Below are 15,946 nucleotides of genomic sequence, written 5' to 3' on the forward strand. Positions count from 1 at the left end.
TTGGAGTTTGAAATGTCTCCACGTGTGCCAGAATCAATCTGCCACAAATTAACATTTCACATTGCCTTGGTTCTCCATAGCATGACAATCTGGTACCTATTTTAGTAACCCTGGAAGGATGATGGACCAAGTAAAACAGATAGTGATCGGGTTCGCTAACCCATCGGTGTGTACTGTCGAGAGTCATCGTGGGTTTTTCTCCCGGTACTGTGGGTCCTTTCTTACTTGCAATGCAATGATGTGAAAAGAATTGGCCAAACATCCCGAATGCAGAACTCTCCTGAAGTGATTCATAAGGCTGTCCCAGAATAAATATTTCACATTCTTCTATTAGCATGAAGATTCCCGCTTGACTTGTGGTTAGCCAGATACTTGCACACACCCTGAGCTGTGTGTTTTTTTAGGTTTGGCACAGAGCTCATAATACTTATGACACATGACAGGGTATATATATTATGTTTCCCCCACCACAAAGAAGCATGCACCAATAGAGCGTTCTACGAGCGTTCAGACACAGGGACACGCACAAGGCACGTGGTGTCACTTGAACAGACATTGTTTATGGTGGCAGGGTGACTGATCGGTGCTCAAGCCCCCTGCCTTCATCAAAAACTCGACACACTCGTCAACAACACTGTGACCTTAGCAACATATAGACGATGTTTTGGGAAACGGTCCTTTGTCATCGCGGATGCGTTTACCACCAATGCTGTGAGAGCCTTGGGTTCAGAAATCCGGCAGATCACCGCACTCTAGTTTTTTTTCTCTTCTGAGAATTGGCTATGCAAGAGATTTTTGTTCAATAAAATCTTGGAGTGGCCTTTTTAAAAAATCTGTGCACACTACGGGACACAATTTCACACGCATTAATTCGGCTATGAGAGGACAGAAAAGCCCCATATTGTTATCTCACGGAGGTGGCATTTTGCCAAATTGTTATTCCATTCAAAATACGCAGGAGGTGTGTTTACCTCGTTTTTTTCTGAAAAGGATCTTGTTGTTATTTTTTTATTACCGTTGAGCGTGAAACCAATCAATGTCGTAGCTATAACCTTTTGGGAGCCCATTTTGGGACAATTTTGATATTTGGAGCATTTGAATTATAAACATAGTCCTGACCATATTTGTACCAAATTTTAGCTTGCGAGCCCCTTGGAGAACATCCTCAGGATTTAAGGAAAATGACGAGTTACTCGATCACAATCAGCTGTTTTAGAAATGTCGAAAGTACATTTTTTATGTTGCATAATCTACAGAGAGAAATGAGTGGGTGTTCTTCAGGCATGTTGAGGCACTAAATTGCCTCTCAACAAGGAATCCACTGCTTTGCATTCGCCGTTTTCCACTGTTGCCACGCGTAGGAGGAGGCAGTTGCCCTCATGAAAAGCATTGCCGAGCTCTGCCCTTAATGAATAATGGACATCGCTGAAGGTTACATTAATTGCTCTCTTAATTCTGTCATGTTGCTTTCTGCCACTGCTTATCACCGACCTAACTTATCCTCGGCAAAGGCACTTTCGCGTTCGATTAAACCTTTAATTGTTTCCGTGGCAGTTCGCGCCGTGGGGATTATTGTTTGTCGGCAGCACGGGATGAGCTGCGGTGGCGGCCGGCTTAGAGTCCCGTTTATAAGCGACGGTGCGGTTTAATTAAATGCCGTACGCTCGGCCACGCCCTTCGCCAAACGCACGTTAGGCATGCACGTGACTCAATTGCCAGAGTTACGTGACCACTGGATAAGGGATCTTGACGGGAGAGGAGGCCCGTATGGAGGGCCAATCGTAACGCCAGCACGTTCACATTACGTTGGCGTAGCTGCGTGCCGGGAGCCGTGCAAATAAACAGAGACGCCGTTTTGGAACCTCGTCGACCCGCTTGAAAAGTCCTCGTGCGCTCGCGTGGCCCAGTGTTTGGGAGCGAGTTAAGAGGATCGCGCAGTGGAACCCAGGAAAACAACGCGCGTTGCTCACCGAGATTGCGGCGGCTTTCAGGATTCGCAGTCAACCCACGTTGGGGATGAGCCACGGCGCGTTGCGGCAGAGGGGACGCCGCTTGAAGCCGCGCCGCGGGACTGTTCGGTGACCACTTAGTCGGGCCCGATTGCTACCCATGGAACCGATCTAAAATGCCGTTTTGCTATGTTAATTGAAAGGAGACGCTAATGAGTAGGAAGTTGCTTTTGGAATTGCCCCTAATGAATAGAGATTGGCACGGGCGATTAATGCGCGCACCCGTCTGGTCTTTGAAAAACATTTCCGTTTATCTATTAAATAGTTTAATGCGTGGAGCGAGAGAGGCTATCTCACTCGGTGGGTGATGATTCACATTCCCGCGCGACGGTTCCGTGAATTTTCAGGATTGTCGGTCACAGTTCAATTTAAAGAGTGTTACTTTTTGTCTCTTCGTACAATCTCTTTGAGAGTCATTGTTGTTTATAGTTTCCGTCCTTTTGCATCCACTCCATTAGACTAAATGTAACATTAGCCTGTAATTTGCTTGCGATTTGATTGCAATCGGCACACCCCTGTAAATCATCAGTTGTGACTCGCAACATTGGGTGAGTATAATTTGCATAAGAATCGATTTTAGTAAACAAATAAGGCACATGTGGAGTAGCCGCATATTTGTGTAACTCAATTAACTTTCAAAATCTGGATCCTGTTTACAACCTTCCATTATTTTTCTGTTCACAGTAATAGCCCAACATATTTGGGCAGGTTCGTTGCAGATGTAATTCGCCACTGATGGTGGACATGCGCGGGAATCGTACCCAGGTTGCCGGATTCGTAGCATAGTGTTCGAACCCACGACATCCCAGCTCCCACCAGTGTGTAGTGTCAGTTCGTAGAAACAGATTTATGCTCATGCCTCCTGCGCTGATTACCGTGGTGAAGTATGGTCAAACAAACACGTGTGATCGACGCCCCGCGGGGATGCCGTCATCCAGCAGCGGGTTGACAGGGTGGCTGTGCATTTTAATTATTGTTAATAATTGGAAATGAATAAATGCATGAATCAACGACTCACTGAATGGATGGATGAATGAATGGACGTGTGTTGATCGAACGCGCGTTGATCCGCAGGCCCTGCTGAACACGCAGATGAAGCTGCGGGAGCGGGTGAAGAACTTCACCTTCAACCTCGGCTTCTCCGGAAAATTCTACCACACAGGTACTGTGCACCACCACCACTGGCTGAAGGGCCTCCTAGTACAGGGAGGCCGAGAAGAGAGCCCCTCTGGAGGTTGTTGGGGCTACGCTTTCAAACCGGCCAGACAGCTTCGAAGAGGTGTGAGTAACCCTCGCTTGTTGATGGTTCTTTGCTTTTTTTTTGTCACTATTATGATGTTGTTTCAGCAGGCAACAATTCAAGAGATCAGGATAGGCTCATATGCACGAGTGACCCGGGGCATTAGTCTGTCAGTAGGGGTGCCACGAGTGCTGTTTATAATGCCAATCGAGTAATTTGCGGGTAATTATTTTGCTTGGCAAATTTGGGCCCTGGCGCCCGGCACACAGTAGCCCACTCTTGTGAATCACATCGGGGATATTGAACGTCCGGTGTAAAGCAGACGGCGCGTAATATTATCACGGTTATTAGGCCTGCGGTAGTAACCAGGGCGGCTGCTGGAGTTGAACCGTGAACCTCCGCAACAAGCGACGAATGCGCGCTACCTTTGGGTGAGGTCGTGGTCATGGTACCACTGACACTGACCGTGGCATTGTTGTAGTGGTGGCGGTGGTGGCGGTAATCCTCGTGATGCTGTCACTGACAGTGGCGATGGCGATGTTGTTGTGATGTTGTGATGTTGATGTGATGTTGATGTGATGTTACGGTGGTGGTTGCAGGCACGGACGAGGAGGACAATGGTGACGACATGCTCATCTCCCACCGTGACCAGTTCTGGTGGTTCCCACACATGTGGAGCCACATGCAGCCCCACCTCTTCTACAACCAGAGCGTCCTCGTCGAGCAGATGGGACTCAACCGCCAGTTTGCCCTGGTACGTCGCGACGCGGCTCTGGTGTGAATTGGTGAGCGAATTAGCTGCTCGTTTTACAACCGGGTAGCAGCAGCAGCGACGGCGGTGGAGGAGGCGGGGGGGGTACTTATTACCGAGAGGTTCTTGAGTCAGTTTGGGTGGCTCAGCTGTCAGAGCACTGAGCTGCAGTGACTGCACATTTGATGCACTTTTGACTGCATAGCCACTGGAGCTGTGCACTTTTAAGTCTAGATTGAAAACGAATTTCTTTAGAACTGCTTTTATGTGCTTAGTTTGTTGTCCTTCCCCCGCACCTCCGACTAGCACGGTTGGCTACGTACGGTGCGAAGACGTTCAATAGACGTACGTACGTACTGAGATCCTGGGTCTGAATCTGGGTGTCGACCGCTCTGCGATTTTACTGATTTTCTCCAGTGTTGCGGAGTCGATGGTTTCAACCATGCCGCGAATGGCTGCACACACAAAATAAAAAAATATTTTGTCAATCCGTAATTTTCATTTCAGTTCAACTAAATTTTACAGCTCCGAGGTTTAACGATGTTGATTTGGCCACCTGAAAATGGACATTCATAAAGCAGGGATTAAGTGCTGAAGGGCTGTATCCCTTCCATGTGGACAAATTGGGTCACTTGAAGGATATATGGTGTCTGATTCTGCAGCCTGTTCACTTGACACCACGGTGATACCCTGCTTTGAGTGAATTCAAATTCGACACCGTGCCTTTGACTCAAACTAATACCTCAATTATAATGAATGTAATTGCTTAAAAAGACAGACCAAAGTGAAAAATAATCTGAAATAAATTAGCTTTTGTGTGCACTTCTAGATAGGTCTCCTTTGTAAAGGTGATTAATTCTCTCAGCGGGCTCCCCACAGGTTTGAATAAAGGTTCCCATTTAGCGAGTATTGACTCATCGATTCAACATAGATTCTGATGCTCACGATGCGCGCTTAAAGTCAGGGCACGTGGGAAAGTGCACAGCCTCCACTGAGGATGAGAAGTCCCTTGTGATGTACAGGATATTCATAGAGTATGCATGCCCCACACTAAATTTTTTTTTATCAAGAATTGCATCTCAAGTACCATCCTTAATGCCTACCTACCCACCCGCCTATATATCCATATACTATCCAGCAGCATATCTACCCCTACTCCCGTACCTGGACATCTGTGAAGAGGAGCTTCATAGCTCATCAGATTTCTGCAGTCTAAATACAGATTCCGATGATGATTCTTTGGTGGTTGTTACCAGCACCGCAACCGGCCTCATTTGTCAAACCAGTGCTGATGTTTACACACCGCACCAGGTACTCAATTAAGCCTGAGTCAACCTAGGGGAGGCCCAGGACTTGTTTAGTTATCTCTCACCACTGGTGTATATCAAGGCTGCGAACCAAACTCAGGCGGCCGTGTTTGTAGCGAGTGCACTAACTATTATGTGATCACTCCGAGTACAATATTCCCTTGCTATTAGTGAGGGATGCGTTCCAGAAATGCTCGTGAACTGCAAATGTCACGGATAATGATATTGGCCTACGAATACATGAATGAGCTATTAAACACATGAACATTATCTCATCACTTTCTCGCATCACATTCTCTCTCGTCTTTATCTCTCTTCCTCTCTCTCGATGCAGTCGTCGTGTAGAGTTCCAGATGCGATTCGTGGATAGCCAAAATCGCGGATCGGAAGTTCGTGAATAATGAGAGAATGCTATTTGCATTTTAACACGTAGGCTTTCGCGATCAATATTATTCATAATCAACGTTTTTGGGTTAGATCGCGTTATTTATAAATGTGTCGTAACCCTCCACCACCCGACACGGCCAATCAGAAAACAAAAGTGTCACGTTGACAAAAGACAAATAGTTCACGGGATAACTATATAGCGGTAACCACCACGGGGTAACTACATAACCGGGTCAGGTCAGTTAACGCACTGCCTGACCCACCATGCCGAGCGTCAAGACTGAAGAGCGAAGGCCAAAGAGACGTAGCATGTCGGGTTCCATTCCAGTAGACAGCCCAGATCGGACCTCGGGACCTCCCTTTTATGCCCCTCAGCGTGGCTCGGCTCCGCCTCGGCCACGCCCCCTTCTAGAACTCCCGAGAAGTCTCTGGGCCATACACCACGTGTCCCTTCTGTCACCTTTGGCCCACATCCTTACCCTGTCCTGTCACGTGCCCTTGCCAGCCAATTGGGCTGCTACGTCCTCACATGCGCTCTCTCTACCCGCCGCTAGAACCATGCTCCTTAGGGACCATTTACCATGGCATAGCACACCCTGCTGTGCAGAGAGGGCTACTTACACTCCAGTTCTCCTCTCTATAAGTAATTGGCGCTGTGTGCCGTAGTGATCCAATATACGTCACTACACAACCAAAGCTTCCAAAACCGCTAGGTCTCCAATGTGTTTTTCGGGTTATGCCTTGTGTTGTTCGGAACGATGACCAACATGGATTTAACCTGAAGAAGCTCCCGAAAATGTGGAGCGAAACATCGGACGTCGTGCCAAACAGCACGCATGGCGCAAGCCGACAACACGCCGGAGAGCCGTACGACGCAAGCGTGGAAACCTACGCAGTCGAAATTACGCTTTTGGTGCCTTGGTAAAAAAACCACGCTTTGTTCAAGTCAATGCCGCCATCCGCAGGACTCCTCTTTATAACTCTTGACATCAGCAATACCCGGCACGGTCCACGGACGCGTGCAGATAAGGCTCAGACACAGTCCCTAAGGCACTGCCCCTGCCATCTGACCTACCCAGCCCTCTACCCATGATGCCTCACACTCATCTCTGCGCCGTGGACGCGTGCACTGTAGGCAATAGCCACCGTAACTCAAGTAAGTTCAAAATATCCTTAGTGAAAAACGTGGGAATAGGTATTTTACCCTTTCTGGCAATAAAACGGGTGTTAAGATGTTCATACATCAAATAGAAACCTACTTCGAGGCATCAAGTCTGCATTATCCACGGATAGTTGTGGCAAAACATGCAAGCAAACATGCTCTGATTATAATATATGCTTTGTCTTTGAAACTCATTGGCCAAACACCAGAGGCAGCCTTGTTCAGGGCCTTGCCTCACCAGTCTTAGAGCAGAGCACCCCAAAAGGCCAAACGGTCCCATGGACATCAAAATATCCACTTTTTGCATCGGAGAGTACGAGAGAAGAGGGAGATCCACACAACGGCACGTCCCCTTCTCACCCGTCTCTCTGTGCAGTGGAAATCGCGGCGTGGTTCTGCCATCGATAGACTCGTCAAGCGTTCGGTGAATTGGAGTTGAGCGGGGGAAGCCGCGTGGTTAATTTGGCCGTAACCCTCGATTTTGACGCGAGCCCGAGCGAAGAACCCCCCCCCCCCATAACGTTATCCCAGTTTCCTTCCCCCCCCCCCAATCCTCCCACACCGTTACACCCCTCGCCGAGCCAAATTGAAATAATCACCCCGCCCTCCCCCACTCCACCCCTTGTCAGAGTGAAATTGAGAATTACGCCACTTATTTGCTACAAATCGTCGCGTTAGTCGCGGTCAAATTCTCGGAGAGAGGCCGCAAAGCCCTGACGCGTTTTAATCGCGACAGCCTCGTTGTGGGACCGCTCAATGAGCTCTCCCTCACTCCAAACGAAACGGGACAAAGCCACTTCCCGTTCACCTTGAACACTGGCCGTGTTTGTCCTTGTTGCCATCGTCATCATTTAGTCCTGATCTAGCCACTGCTGGATGGAGGCATCTCTGCACCGATGCTATCCTTTTTCTGTTGAAACAACAATTTATCTTGTTAGACAATTTTTTTTTATTTTTACCAGGTAAGGCCCACTGAGCTATACAGCTGTTTTCAGAAGCCACCTGGCCACAAATGATAGCTCAACGAAGCGGCTTATCGCATGGAAATTGATAGCAGCCAAATAAATTTCGATTTAAAGCTTTCGTGGATCTTTCGGTAAAGTCACGTAGAAGGGAAATAATAAAATAATACAAATAAAACATGATAAAATTCTCACGACGTTTCGGCCACAACACAAGCAGCCATCCTCAGGTGAAGAACAGAGCTGTCGGAAAGACAGCGTCTGTTCTATGGTGTTTTATTTTTATTATTTTATGATTTCCCTTCTACGTGACTTTACCGAAAGATCCAAGAAGCAGCCAAATACTCCAAACGCATGTTTATAAATGTGGAGGGAACAACTGGAGGACCTACAGAAAATTCAGCAGCAGGCGTCAGGGTCTGGATCGAACCCACGACCTCCTGCATACCAGGCGAGGGAGTTAACATCTCCTAGCCACCGTGGCGACCTCGCCAGCTGCACATGAGCTGACCTCGTCGCAACTTGCCCCCAGTGATCGTCCTCTTGGGGGTGCTCTCTCGCTTGGCTGCTATTCTTTCACCCGGACTCATCCATTGTCCATTGGCAATCATCATCATTATTATCATCGTCGTCGTCGTCCCTTCTAGCTATCATCTGTCCAGCCCAAGCCGACTTACTTTTCTTGCCAATCAACTTTAATATATGTATGTATGTTGAACTTCTTTAGCTCATCGGAGGTGCGGGTGGTCCAGTACGGTAAAATAACTGTCCTACAGCTCACACGGCGTTGGGGAAGCCCTCGTTCAGGAGTGAATTGGCACGAGAGCTGAACGTGTACGCTGACGGATGATTCCATGGTTATACCGCTGTCATTATTCCAAAGACCAGGTAATCAAACCACTCACATCCCGATGCTTTCAAAGAGCAGCACTCAGCATAGCGCACCGCGCCGTTCGGAGCACAAGCCTGGCGGGAAGCGCGTCTGGCGGCTTGGACGGGGCAGTGCCGATGGCCGCGCAAGAACAGCGGGGAATATTGCGCCGACCGGCAGATAAGCGAGGTGCGCCGTGGCCCGGGGGTTGCCCAGGGCACGGTGAACCCGCTCGCAGCGCCGACCTTGGTGAGCGAGCGCGCCAGGCTGATGGGAGCGTGCCGGGCAAGCGGCGCTTAAGGCCGTCGGACGCCAGGACGCGCGCTCGCGGCGCTCGCCCCGGATTTGCGCAGGGCGGGACGAGAGAGCCGTCGTCGGTGTCGTCTGGCCAGGTGCGGTCGTCGGCGAGCGACCCCGCTGGGGGGACCGCTGACGTCGTGCGATTGTCGCTTCGCTTCGATCTCGCGGCGTGCGGCAGTGGGAACAACGGCGCGGGTTTTCGTATTTTGCCGCTCGCCGCCCCTGTGCGCCCAGCAGTAGTGTGAATGGGTCTTCGCTTATCCTGCGTTGGTTTATCCTGCGCCTCGGTCCGAGGCGCTTTACAATAATTGTGATAATTGTACATAAGCTGAGCGTGGTTTAAATAAAGAGTGGGATTATTAAAAGTGGCGGTGTAGCTATGGTGACAGTAAGGAGGACAGATGGGAGTGGTTAAAGAGGGGGGGTCGGGGTCGGGGTAGTGATAAGGGGTAGGAGGAGGGGTAGTGGAAGGGCTAGGCCTGTCCGTAGTTGGTGGACCAGGCAGGGAGTAGCAGGAGGATGGGCTAGGCAGAAGAGACGGGGGTTTTTTTAAGGGGAGGAGTGGAAGCTGCAGGTGAAGATGGTTGCTCTGTGTGCTGCAGTGGGAGTCGGTCCCAGTGAAAGCGAGCGAGAGAGCAGCAGGACGAGGGAGGCACAGGGAGGGACGGTGGAGAAAGGGAGCGTAGAGAGTGGGATGAGACGGAGTAGTAAGAGAAGCGAGATGAGATGGGGCAAGACCATGGAAGGATTTCTAGGCTAGAGTGAGACATTTAAAAAGACCAGCGATAGGTCGCCGATCGTGGGATGAAGCGTGGGTGCTCTCATGTCTTCAAAGACGTCCGGTGAGCATGGCAGCGTAGGCCAAATACCCTTTGTAGGGGCCCTCTCGAGCTCTGTCTTGTCGAAGGCACCTCCTTCAGCAGTGGATTTCACAAATAAATGCAAGGCTTCACCTTAACCTACTTTTTTTTTTGTCGGTCTCATCTACACATATGCCTGTGTGGAAGAGTAGGCCAAGTAGCTGCTAGAGTCGCTCTGCAGACCTCTCTGCGAAAGTGCGGCTGTGCCAACAGGCAACGCAACAACAATGACCCGTTAGACACCCGCGCACGCAAGCACGTGCACGCAGGCACGCGGGCTCGCACAACGAACGCGACGGATTACATAACCCCGGCACGGCGTGTGTATGGTGGCCGCGGGCGGGGGTGGGGGCGCCACGTGGAGCCGACACTTCCTGGGCATGTGGTGCGGACAAGGGGGTCGGCTCGCCACGTGTGTGTGCGCGCGTGTGCACGTGGCGCGCGCGCTTTCGGCACGTGCGCTCGCCACGTGCGCGCGCCATGTGCGGTCCGACACGTGTCGTCCTGTCCCGTGCATTGGCAAAGCCAGCATCCTCCCACATACCAAACACTCGTCGATTGTCTTAGCCAAACACCCCGCTGCAGGAACCTCTTGCAAGGCACTCTTGGGACTCTTAGAACACTTCTTAAAAAGGAGCAAAGATCCCAATGCTGCACAACCCCTCCTTAAAGAGCCTTTGAGACTCGGGCGAGGCTTTCCTGGATTTAAAAAAATAATGCATGGCTTAACGAAAAATAATTGAACATTTCGTGACAGTGCTCGTCAGATAATGTTTTACGGCTTTGCAAGGGGCTCACAACGTTCATTTCAAACTTGGCCTCTTGATGCCGCTAATCTGCCCAAATCTGCATAATGAGCCCATCTTATACCACGTTGGGCAATTTCGAGCAGTGAGGGACGCGCGCTGTCACTTATCGTTCGCGGGCTCGCTAAGGGTTAAATCTTGGGAGAGAGCGTTGACCCTTACATTTAAAAGAAACCTTTACAGAGTGCTTCCGTGCCAAACGATGGAGGTGATAAAAGGGATCGTAATGGAATATCCTCGGGCATTTTTGGGACGTTTATATCGTGAGTGTCCGTACGTTTAAAAGTCGTGCCATGCCGCTGAGTTTATCCTGGCACTGCCCCCAGTGATTAACGGCAGATTCTCATTTCACGATGGCAATCACAAAGCGGTAGAGATAAACGACTCGCGGTTATGGCCGGGAGAAATTCAAGTGCATGTGCGGTGTGTGCGGGTGCCCGACACTTTGCGCTGTTCTCCAAGAATGTTCGAGTTTATCAGCAGGGAGCGTGCAATCGTGTCCTTTTAGGTCATGAGTTCAAATCCTGGTTGGAGGTCGGCTCAGCCCGTCATCCCTCTGGAGTCGAATTAATGATGGTACCCTTTAGTGGGACGCTACCAATGTGTGCTTTCCACCACTGGCTTGGGGCCATCAACAGAATCGAGGGTCAAATTGCTCATTTGAGCATAGAGACACTTATCATTGATTTTTGTTTTCCATTCCGGATTATTGTGATCTTTACATGGAAAAACTGACCCCCCCCCCTCTCCCCCCACATTACCATGGTAATCTGTCATTTCCACATTACCATGGGGGAGGGGTGGGATTTTCACATAATGAGGCACGATAGCCGGAATAAGTCATTTCTGATTTCACACGGCAATATACCGCATGGCGACCGCCCCAGCTTGTCCCAGCACGAGGCTCGCAAACCGCAGCATTCGGCGGTCTTCGTAGGCCCGAGATTGCACCGTGCGAGCAGGAGCCGGCAAACTTTGTTCCCCACTGAAGGTCTTCATAAGGTCACTTTATGTGCTCGTGTGACAATGCAGCGCTAATGAGCTTACAGGCTATTAAACCGTAAATGGCCCGTTAATCCCGGGGTTGGGACATGGGCGTGCCGCGTCGCGCCGCTCGGCTGGAGAGGAAGTGGCCGCGCGATGAGCAAACGCCTCTCCCGCCGCGGTCTGCCAGGGTCGCGCGATTACGCGAAGGGGAAATCTGTTTCTCTTCGGCGGCGGACGCATTTCCAGCGTGTAGCGGGGGGGAGGAAGGTGGGGGGGGTAATCTTCTTTCTGCAGGATTCGTGGTCCGGACCATACCTTGTGGCTCTCCTTACCCTGTTGACGGCTGCGGTGCTGTAACTTACGCCGTCGTTGTTTTATAAACGCACTTATGTTTTTTAATTAATTGCCAGGCAATGCTTTTTTTCTCTTGTAAATCAGCCCCGTCCGTGGGCAGGTGCTACCGATGTTTGGCCTCACATCACAGTGGTTTTACCGCAATTTAGATGCGGGACAGACCATCGCACATCGGTCACATTCATAGATTACTACACAGCAGGTTTTGTGAGCGAATGCGATGGCTTCAGGAGGCCTTCATTCAGCAGTGGATTGACCATGGCTGATGATGGTGATGATGATGAATACATCCTTTCTGAGCAATTCCTCCTCTGTGTGCCATGGCGAGTTGGCACAGTGTTTAGCGCATTGCACAGTGACCTCACCAACCTGAGTTCAGAATCAGAATATGTATTTGTACGAGACGAATCCGATGAGCTATAAAGCTCTTGATCACAGATGTCCAGTAGGGGCAGGTAAGGACGTTCCAACAACAAACAGTACCCAAACATGATTGTCGTGCAAAGTACAAGAAAGGTAAACAAATCGCCAAAACACATACAAATTAAACTAAACCATGCCCATTCTAAATTAAATTCCCAGCGAACGGCTAACACGTGCTGGCGTGCGATATCTGAAATGGTCCCGTGTACCCTCTTCGCCAGCACATCACTGACCAGAACGGTGAAGTATGGTCAAACAACCCCCATTGCTCGAACAGTATCGGGCGGCCTTCATCCAGCAGTACAATGATTTAGTGATATATTTGTAAATGCACAGGAGGTATACATCGGGGTCCTAGGAATTCAATGGCAGGGTAGGGTAAGCAACTTGTAAGTTCAGCATAGGCTGTATTGGAAATCCATTGTGTAGCTGCGTTCACGCGGAGGAGTTTTTCTCCTACGCTTGGGGTAGGATTGCGGATGATGGACCGAGGCGGACGTTGGGGTGGCCCCCAGAGATCGTGAGAAGAAGACCTCGAGCCAGAAGGGGGGTGGGAGACCGTCGGTTGCGCACGTCACAACTGCAAGCTTTTCAATTTGAGCTTTAGGAAAGAATGTGAGGGCAGCGGGTTTAAATTATTCCTGAATCGGCTAATTACACCACTGGCAGTACTGATGTGCTCTGTTTGAGAATTTAAATTGTGCATTTATCCACGAGTCTCACTGGGCTTCGAGACTAATTCCTTTTGGAGCATTTCGCCAAGTGGGAGCTCAGCAGAGTACCTAGAAGAAAATTAAAAACCCACAAGTGCAATGGGAGAATTCTCAAGCACAATGCAGATCGGTCATACATCCGATTACTTTCCTTATAAATACATTTTTAAAAGACAATTTGCTTTGTCTTTTTATTTTATTCGAAGTTTGGTCCTAAAAAAAATCTTCAAGTTATATGTGATCACTCGCAATAAAATCAGTGCCGTTATTATCACTGCAAGATGAAGGCCCAACCCAAGTGTTGCATCTCAGTTCTGCTATGCAACAGTCCATTTATCGCGCATGCATGAGCTTATTTCATTGGCTCTGTCTCCACGTGCTAGAGAGGTACATCCTCTCTAGCACGTTTCCTCACTTTGACTGCCACTCAACCATTAGCCTCCACCACCGGTCATCGTCCCTTCTCGCTACGCTCAAGACAGCCTTGGTCCTCAGTACCTGCAGTCCCGTCTGGCCACCGACCTTGCGCTCCTCGGGCCAGGCCCTGCGAGCTCAACCTAGAATGTTTCATTCCACGCTGGGTGGTAGTAGGTAGGGCCTTCTTGAGTGTGGAGCCTTAGATGTGGAACTCTCCCCCGCCGGCCCTCAGATTGGTCTCCGAGAACCAACCAGTTCAAGAAACTCTGGAAGACCCACGTTTTCCTTTAACCTTTTCCTTGAGTATGTCCTCTCATTTTTATATTTTATGTGTCTTGATTTTATAGACAGGGACTACCTTCGTTTAATTCCTACTGTAAAGTATTGCGATTCCCTCTTTAGTGGGGGTGAGTTTTTACAAAAACATTTTTTTGAATTAATTGAATGAATGAATGTATCCTGCCCAAGCCAACTTGGTCCTAATTAACCCTTTTCCATTCCGAGACATCTGCAAGTTGCAGGGTGGGTATCCCATTCACCACTGAATCTTGGAACGCACGAGCGGTTCAGCGTTAATTTTATTTCAAGAGGCGTATAGCGCCGTTGTATTTAATGACATTGTGCTCACCGCAGACATATGTAGTGAAGCAACCGCACTCTGATATCTCTACACCACCTCATGTTCTCCGAAAATCCACGTGCCTTTCTTTCTGTCTCTCAATGTAATTCCCAGCACACCGTCCTCTGTCGCCATGCTCCTTTGCACACTCTTTCATGAGTGCATTGTACTCGTTGCTATGAATGGGATGTACCCCTTCATGTCACTATGCACGAAATTATTGTACAGCGTTGTGAGATGCAGTTGCACGATTGCCGCGAAATAAAACTGAAATCATTATTGTTAGGACTAATGGTGGCGTCGGCGCAATGGCAAGACGTTGCACCCGAACGTAGCCGTGTTCGCAGATGAGAACAGAACATCGCGGGGTAGAACGCAGAGCGTTGTATATCCCACGCAGGGAAGTGTAAACACAGCAGGCTAAAGAAGCGCAATTCGTAAATAGTTTATAAAAAAAAATTCTAAGCCAGAGAAATTAAGGAAATGAAACGCAGTCTAAACATCGATGGCTTTGTTTGTAAAAGCCCGTGTGTGCAACGGCTGCACTCACGTAAACCTGGGTTGGCTCCGAATGTCATGAATGTGCTTTGTAGTCCTCTATTAAAGTGAAATTCCCAAACGGTCATTCCTTCTCTCTTTAACCGAAACGGAATTGGCTTAATGCTCGCTGAAGCATATTGCTCCGGAGGGATTGTGAAATTGACTTGATGCTGCCCTGCAAAACCGTTTTAATATCCCCTCTGAGCGGAACGCCCAGTGGCACGCACACAGCCGTTTCCTTGACAAATGTAAAGCTCCGATCTTTTTAATATATATTTAGAATACCACACGGTACAGTTTGGATTAATAGATAATCTAAATGCGACCCTCGTCTCAAGATGCAGTATAGTAGAACCCCTCTTAACGACGATAATTGGTTCCACGAAACCGGTCGTTAAGTGATTTGGTCATTAAGCGAGTATAGGAAATTAAGCGAGTATAGGAAATACACGTTAGAGGGTTAATTCGTTCCGATAGCAGCGGAAGTCACCCTTTTTCACCCAAACGCACTTTATAATCTTTCAACAATGGATATGAATACATAAAGATACAAACAACATTATAAACATGATATTAAAATAAATATGTTTAATCAATGCAGGGGAATGGTCGTTAAACAATTAGTCATTAACAACAGGAGTTGTCGTTCAGAGGGGTTCTACTCTACACTACACTATACACTACTAAACACTACACTATACACTACTAAACACTACACTACTATACACTATACTATACACTACTAAACACTACACTACTATACACTACACTATACACTACTCTACACTACACTATACACTACTAAACACTACACTACTATACACTACACTATACACTACTATACACTACACTATACACTACACTATACACTACTATACACTACACTACTCTACACTACACTATACACTACTCTACACTACACTATACACTACTAAACACTACACTACTATACACTACACTATACACTACTATACACTACACTATACACTACACTATACACTACACTATACACTACTATACACTACACTATACACTACACTATACACTACACTATACACTACACGATACACTACACTATACACTACTATCCACTACACTATACACTACACTATACACTACACTACACACTACACTATACACTACACTATACACTACACTATACACTACACTATACACTACACGATACACTACACTATACACTACTATACACTACACTATACACTACACTATACACTACA

At 48.4% G+C, this 15,946-nt stretch overlaps 1 protein-coding gene across 2 annotated transcripts in view; it reads left to right on the plus strand.

The window, feature by feature from the left end:
• Window positions 1-15,946, plus strand: part of LOC144946607 (bifunctional heparan sulfate N-deacetylase/N-sulfotransferase 2-like) — a 76,801-nt gene that overhangs the window by 21,841 nt on the left and 39,014 nt on the right. For both annotated transcript variants that reach the window (XM_078875622.1, XM_078875623.1), the window contains exons 3-4: window positions 3,084-3,171; window positions 3,849-4,003. In XM_078875622.1, coding sequence (XP_078731748.1) covers window positions 3,084-3,171; window positions 3,849-4,003 — 243 coding nt within the window. The remainder of the gene's footprint in view (window positions 1-3,083; window positions 3,172-3,848; window positions 4,004-15,946) is intronic.

Source organism: Lampetra fluviatilis, chromosome 41 (genome assembly GCF_964198595.1).
Source record: "Lampetra fluviatilis chromosome 41, kcLamFluv1.1, whole genome shotgun sequence".
NCBI lineage: Eukaryota > Metazoa > Chordata > Hyperoartia > Petromyzontiformes > Petromyzontidae > Lampetra > Lampetra fluviatilis.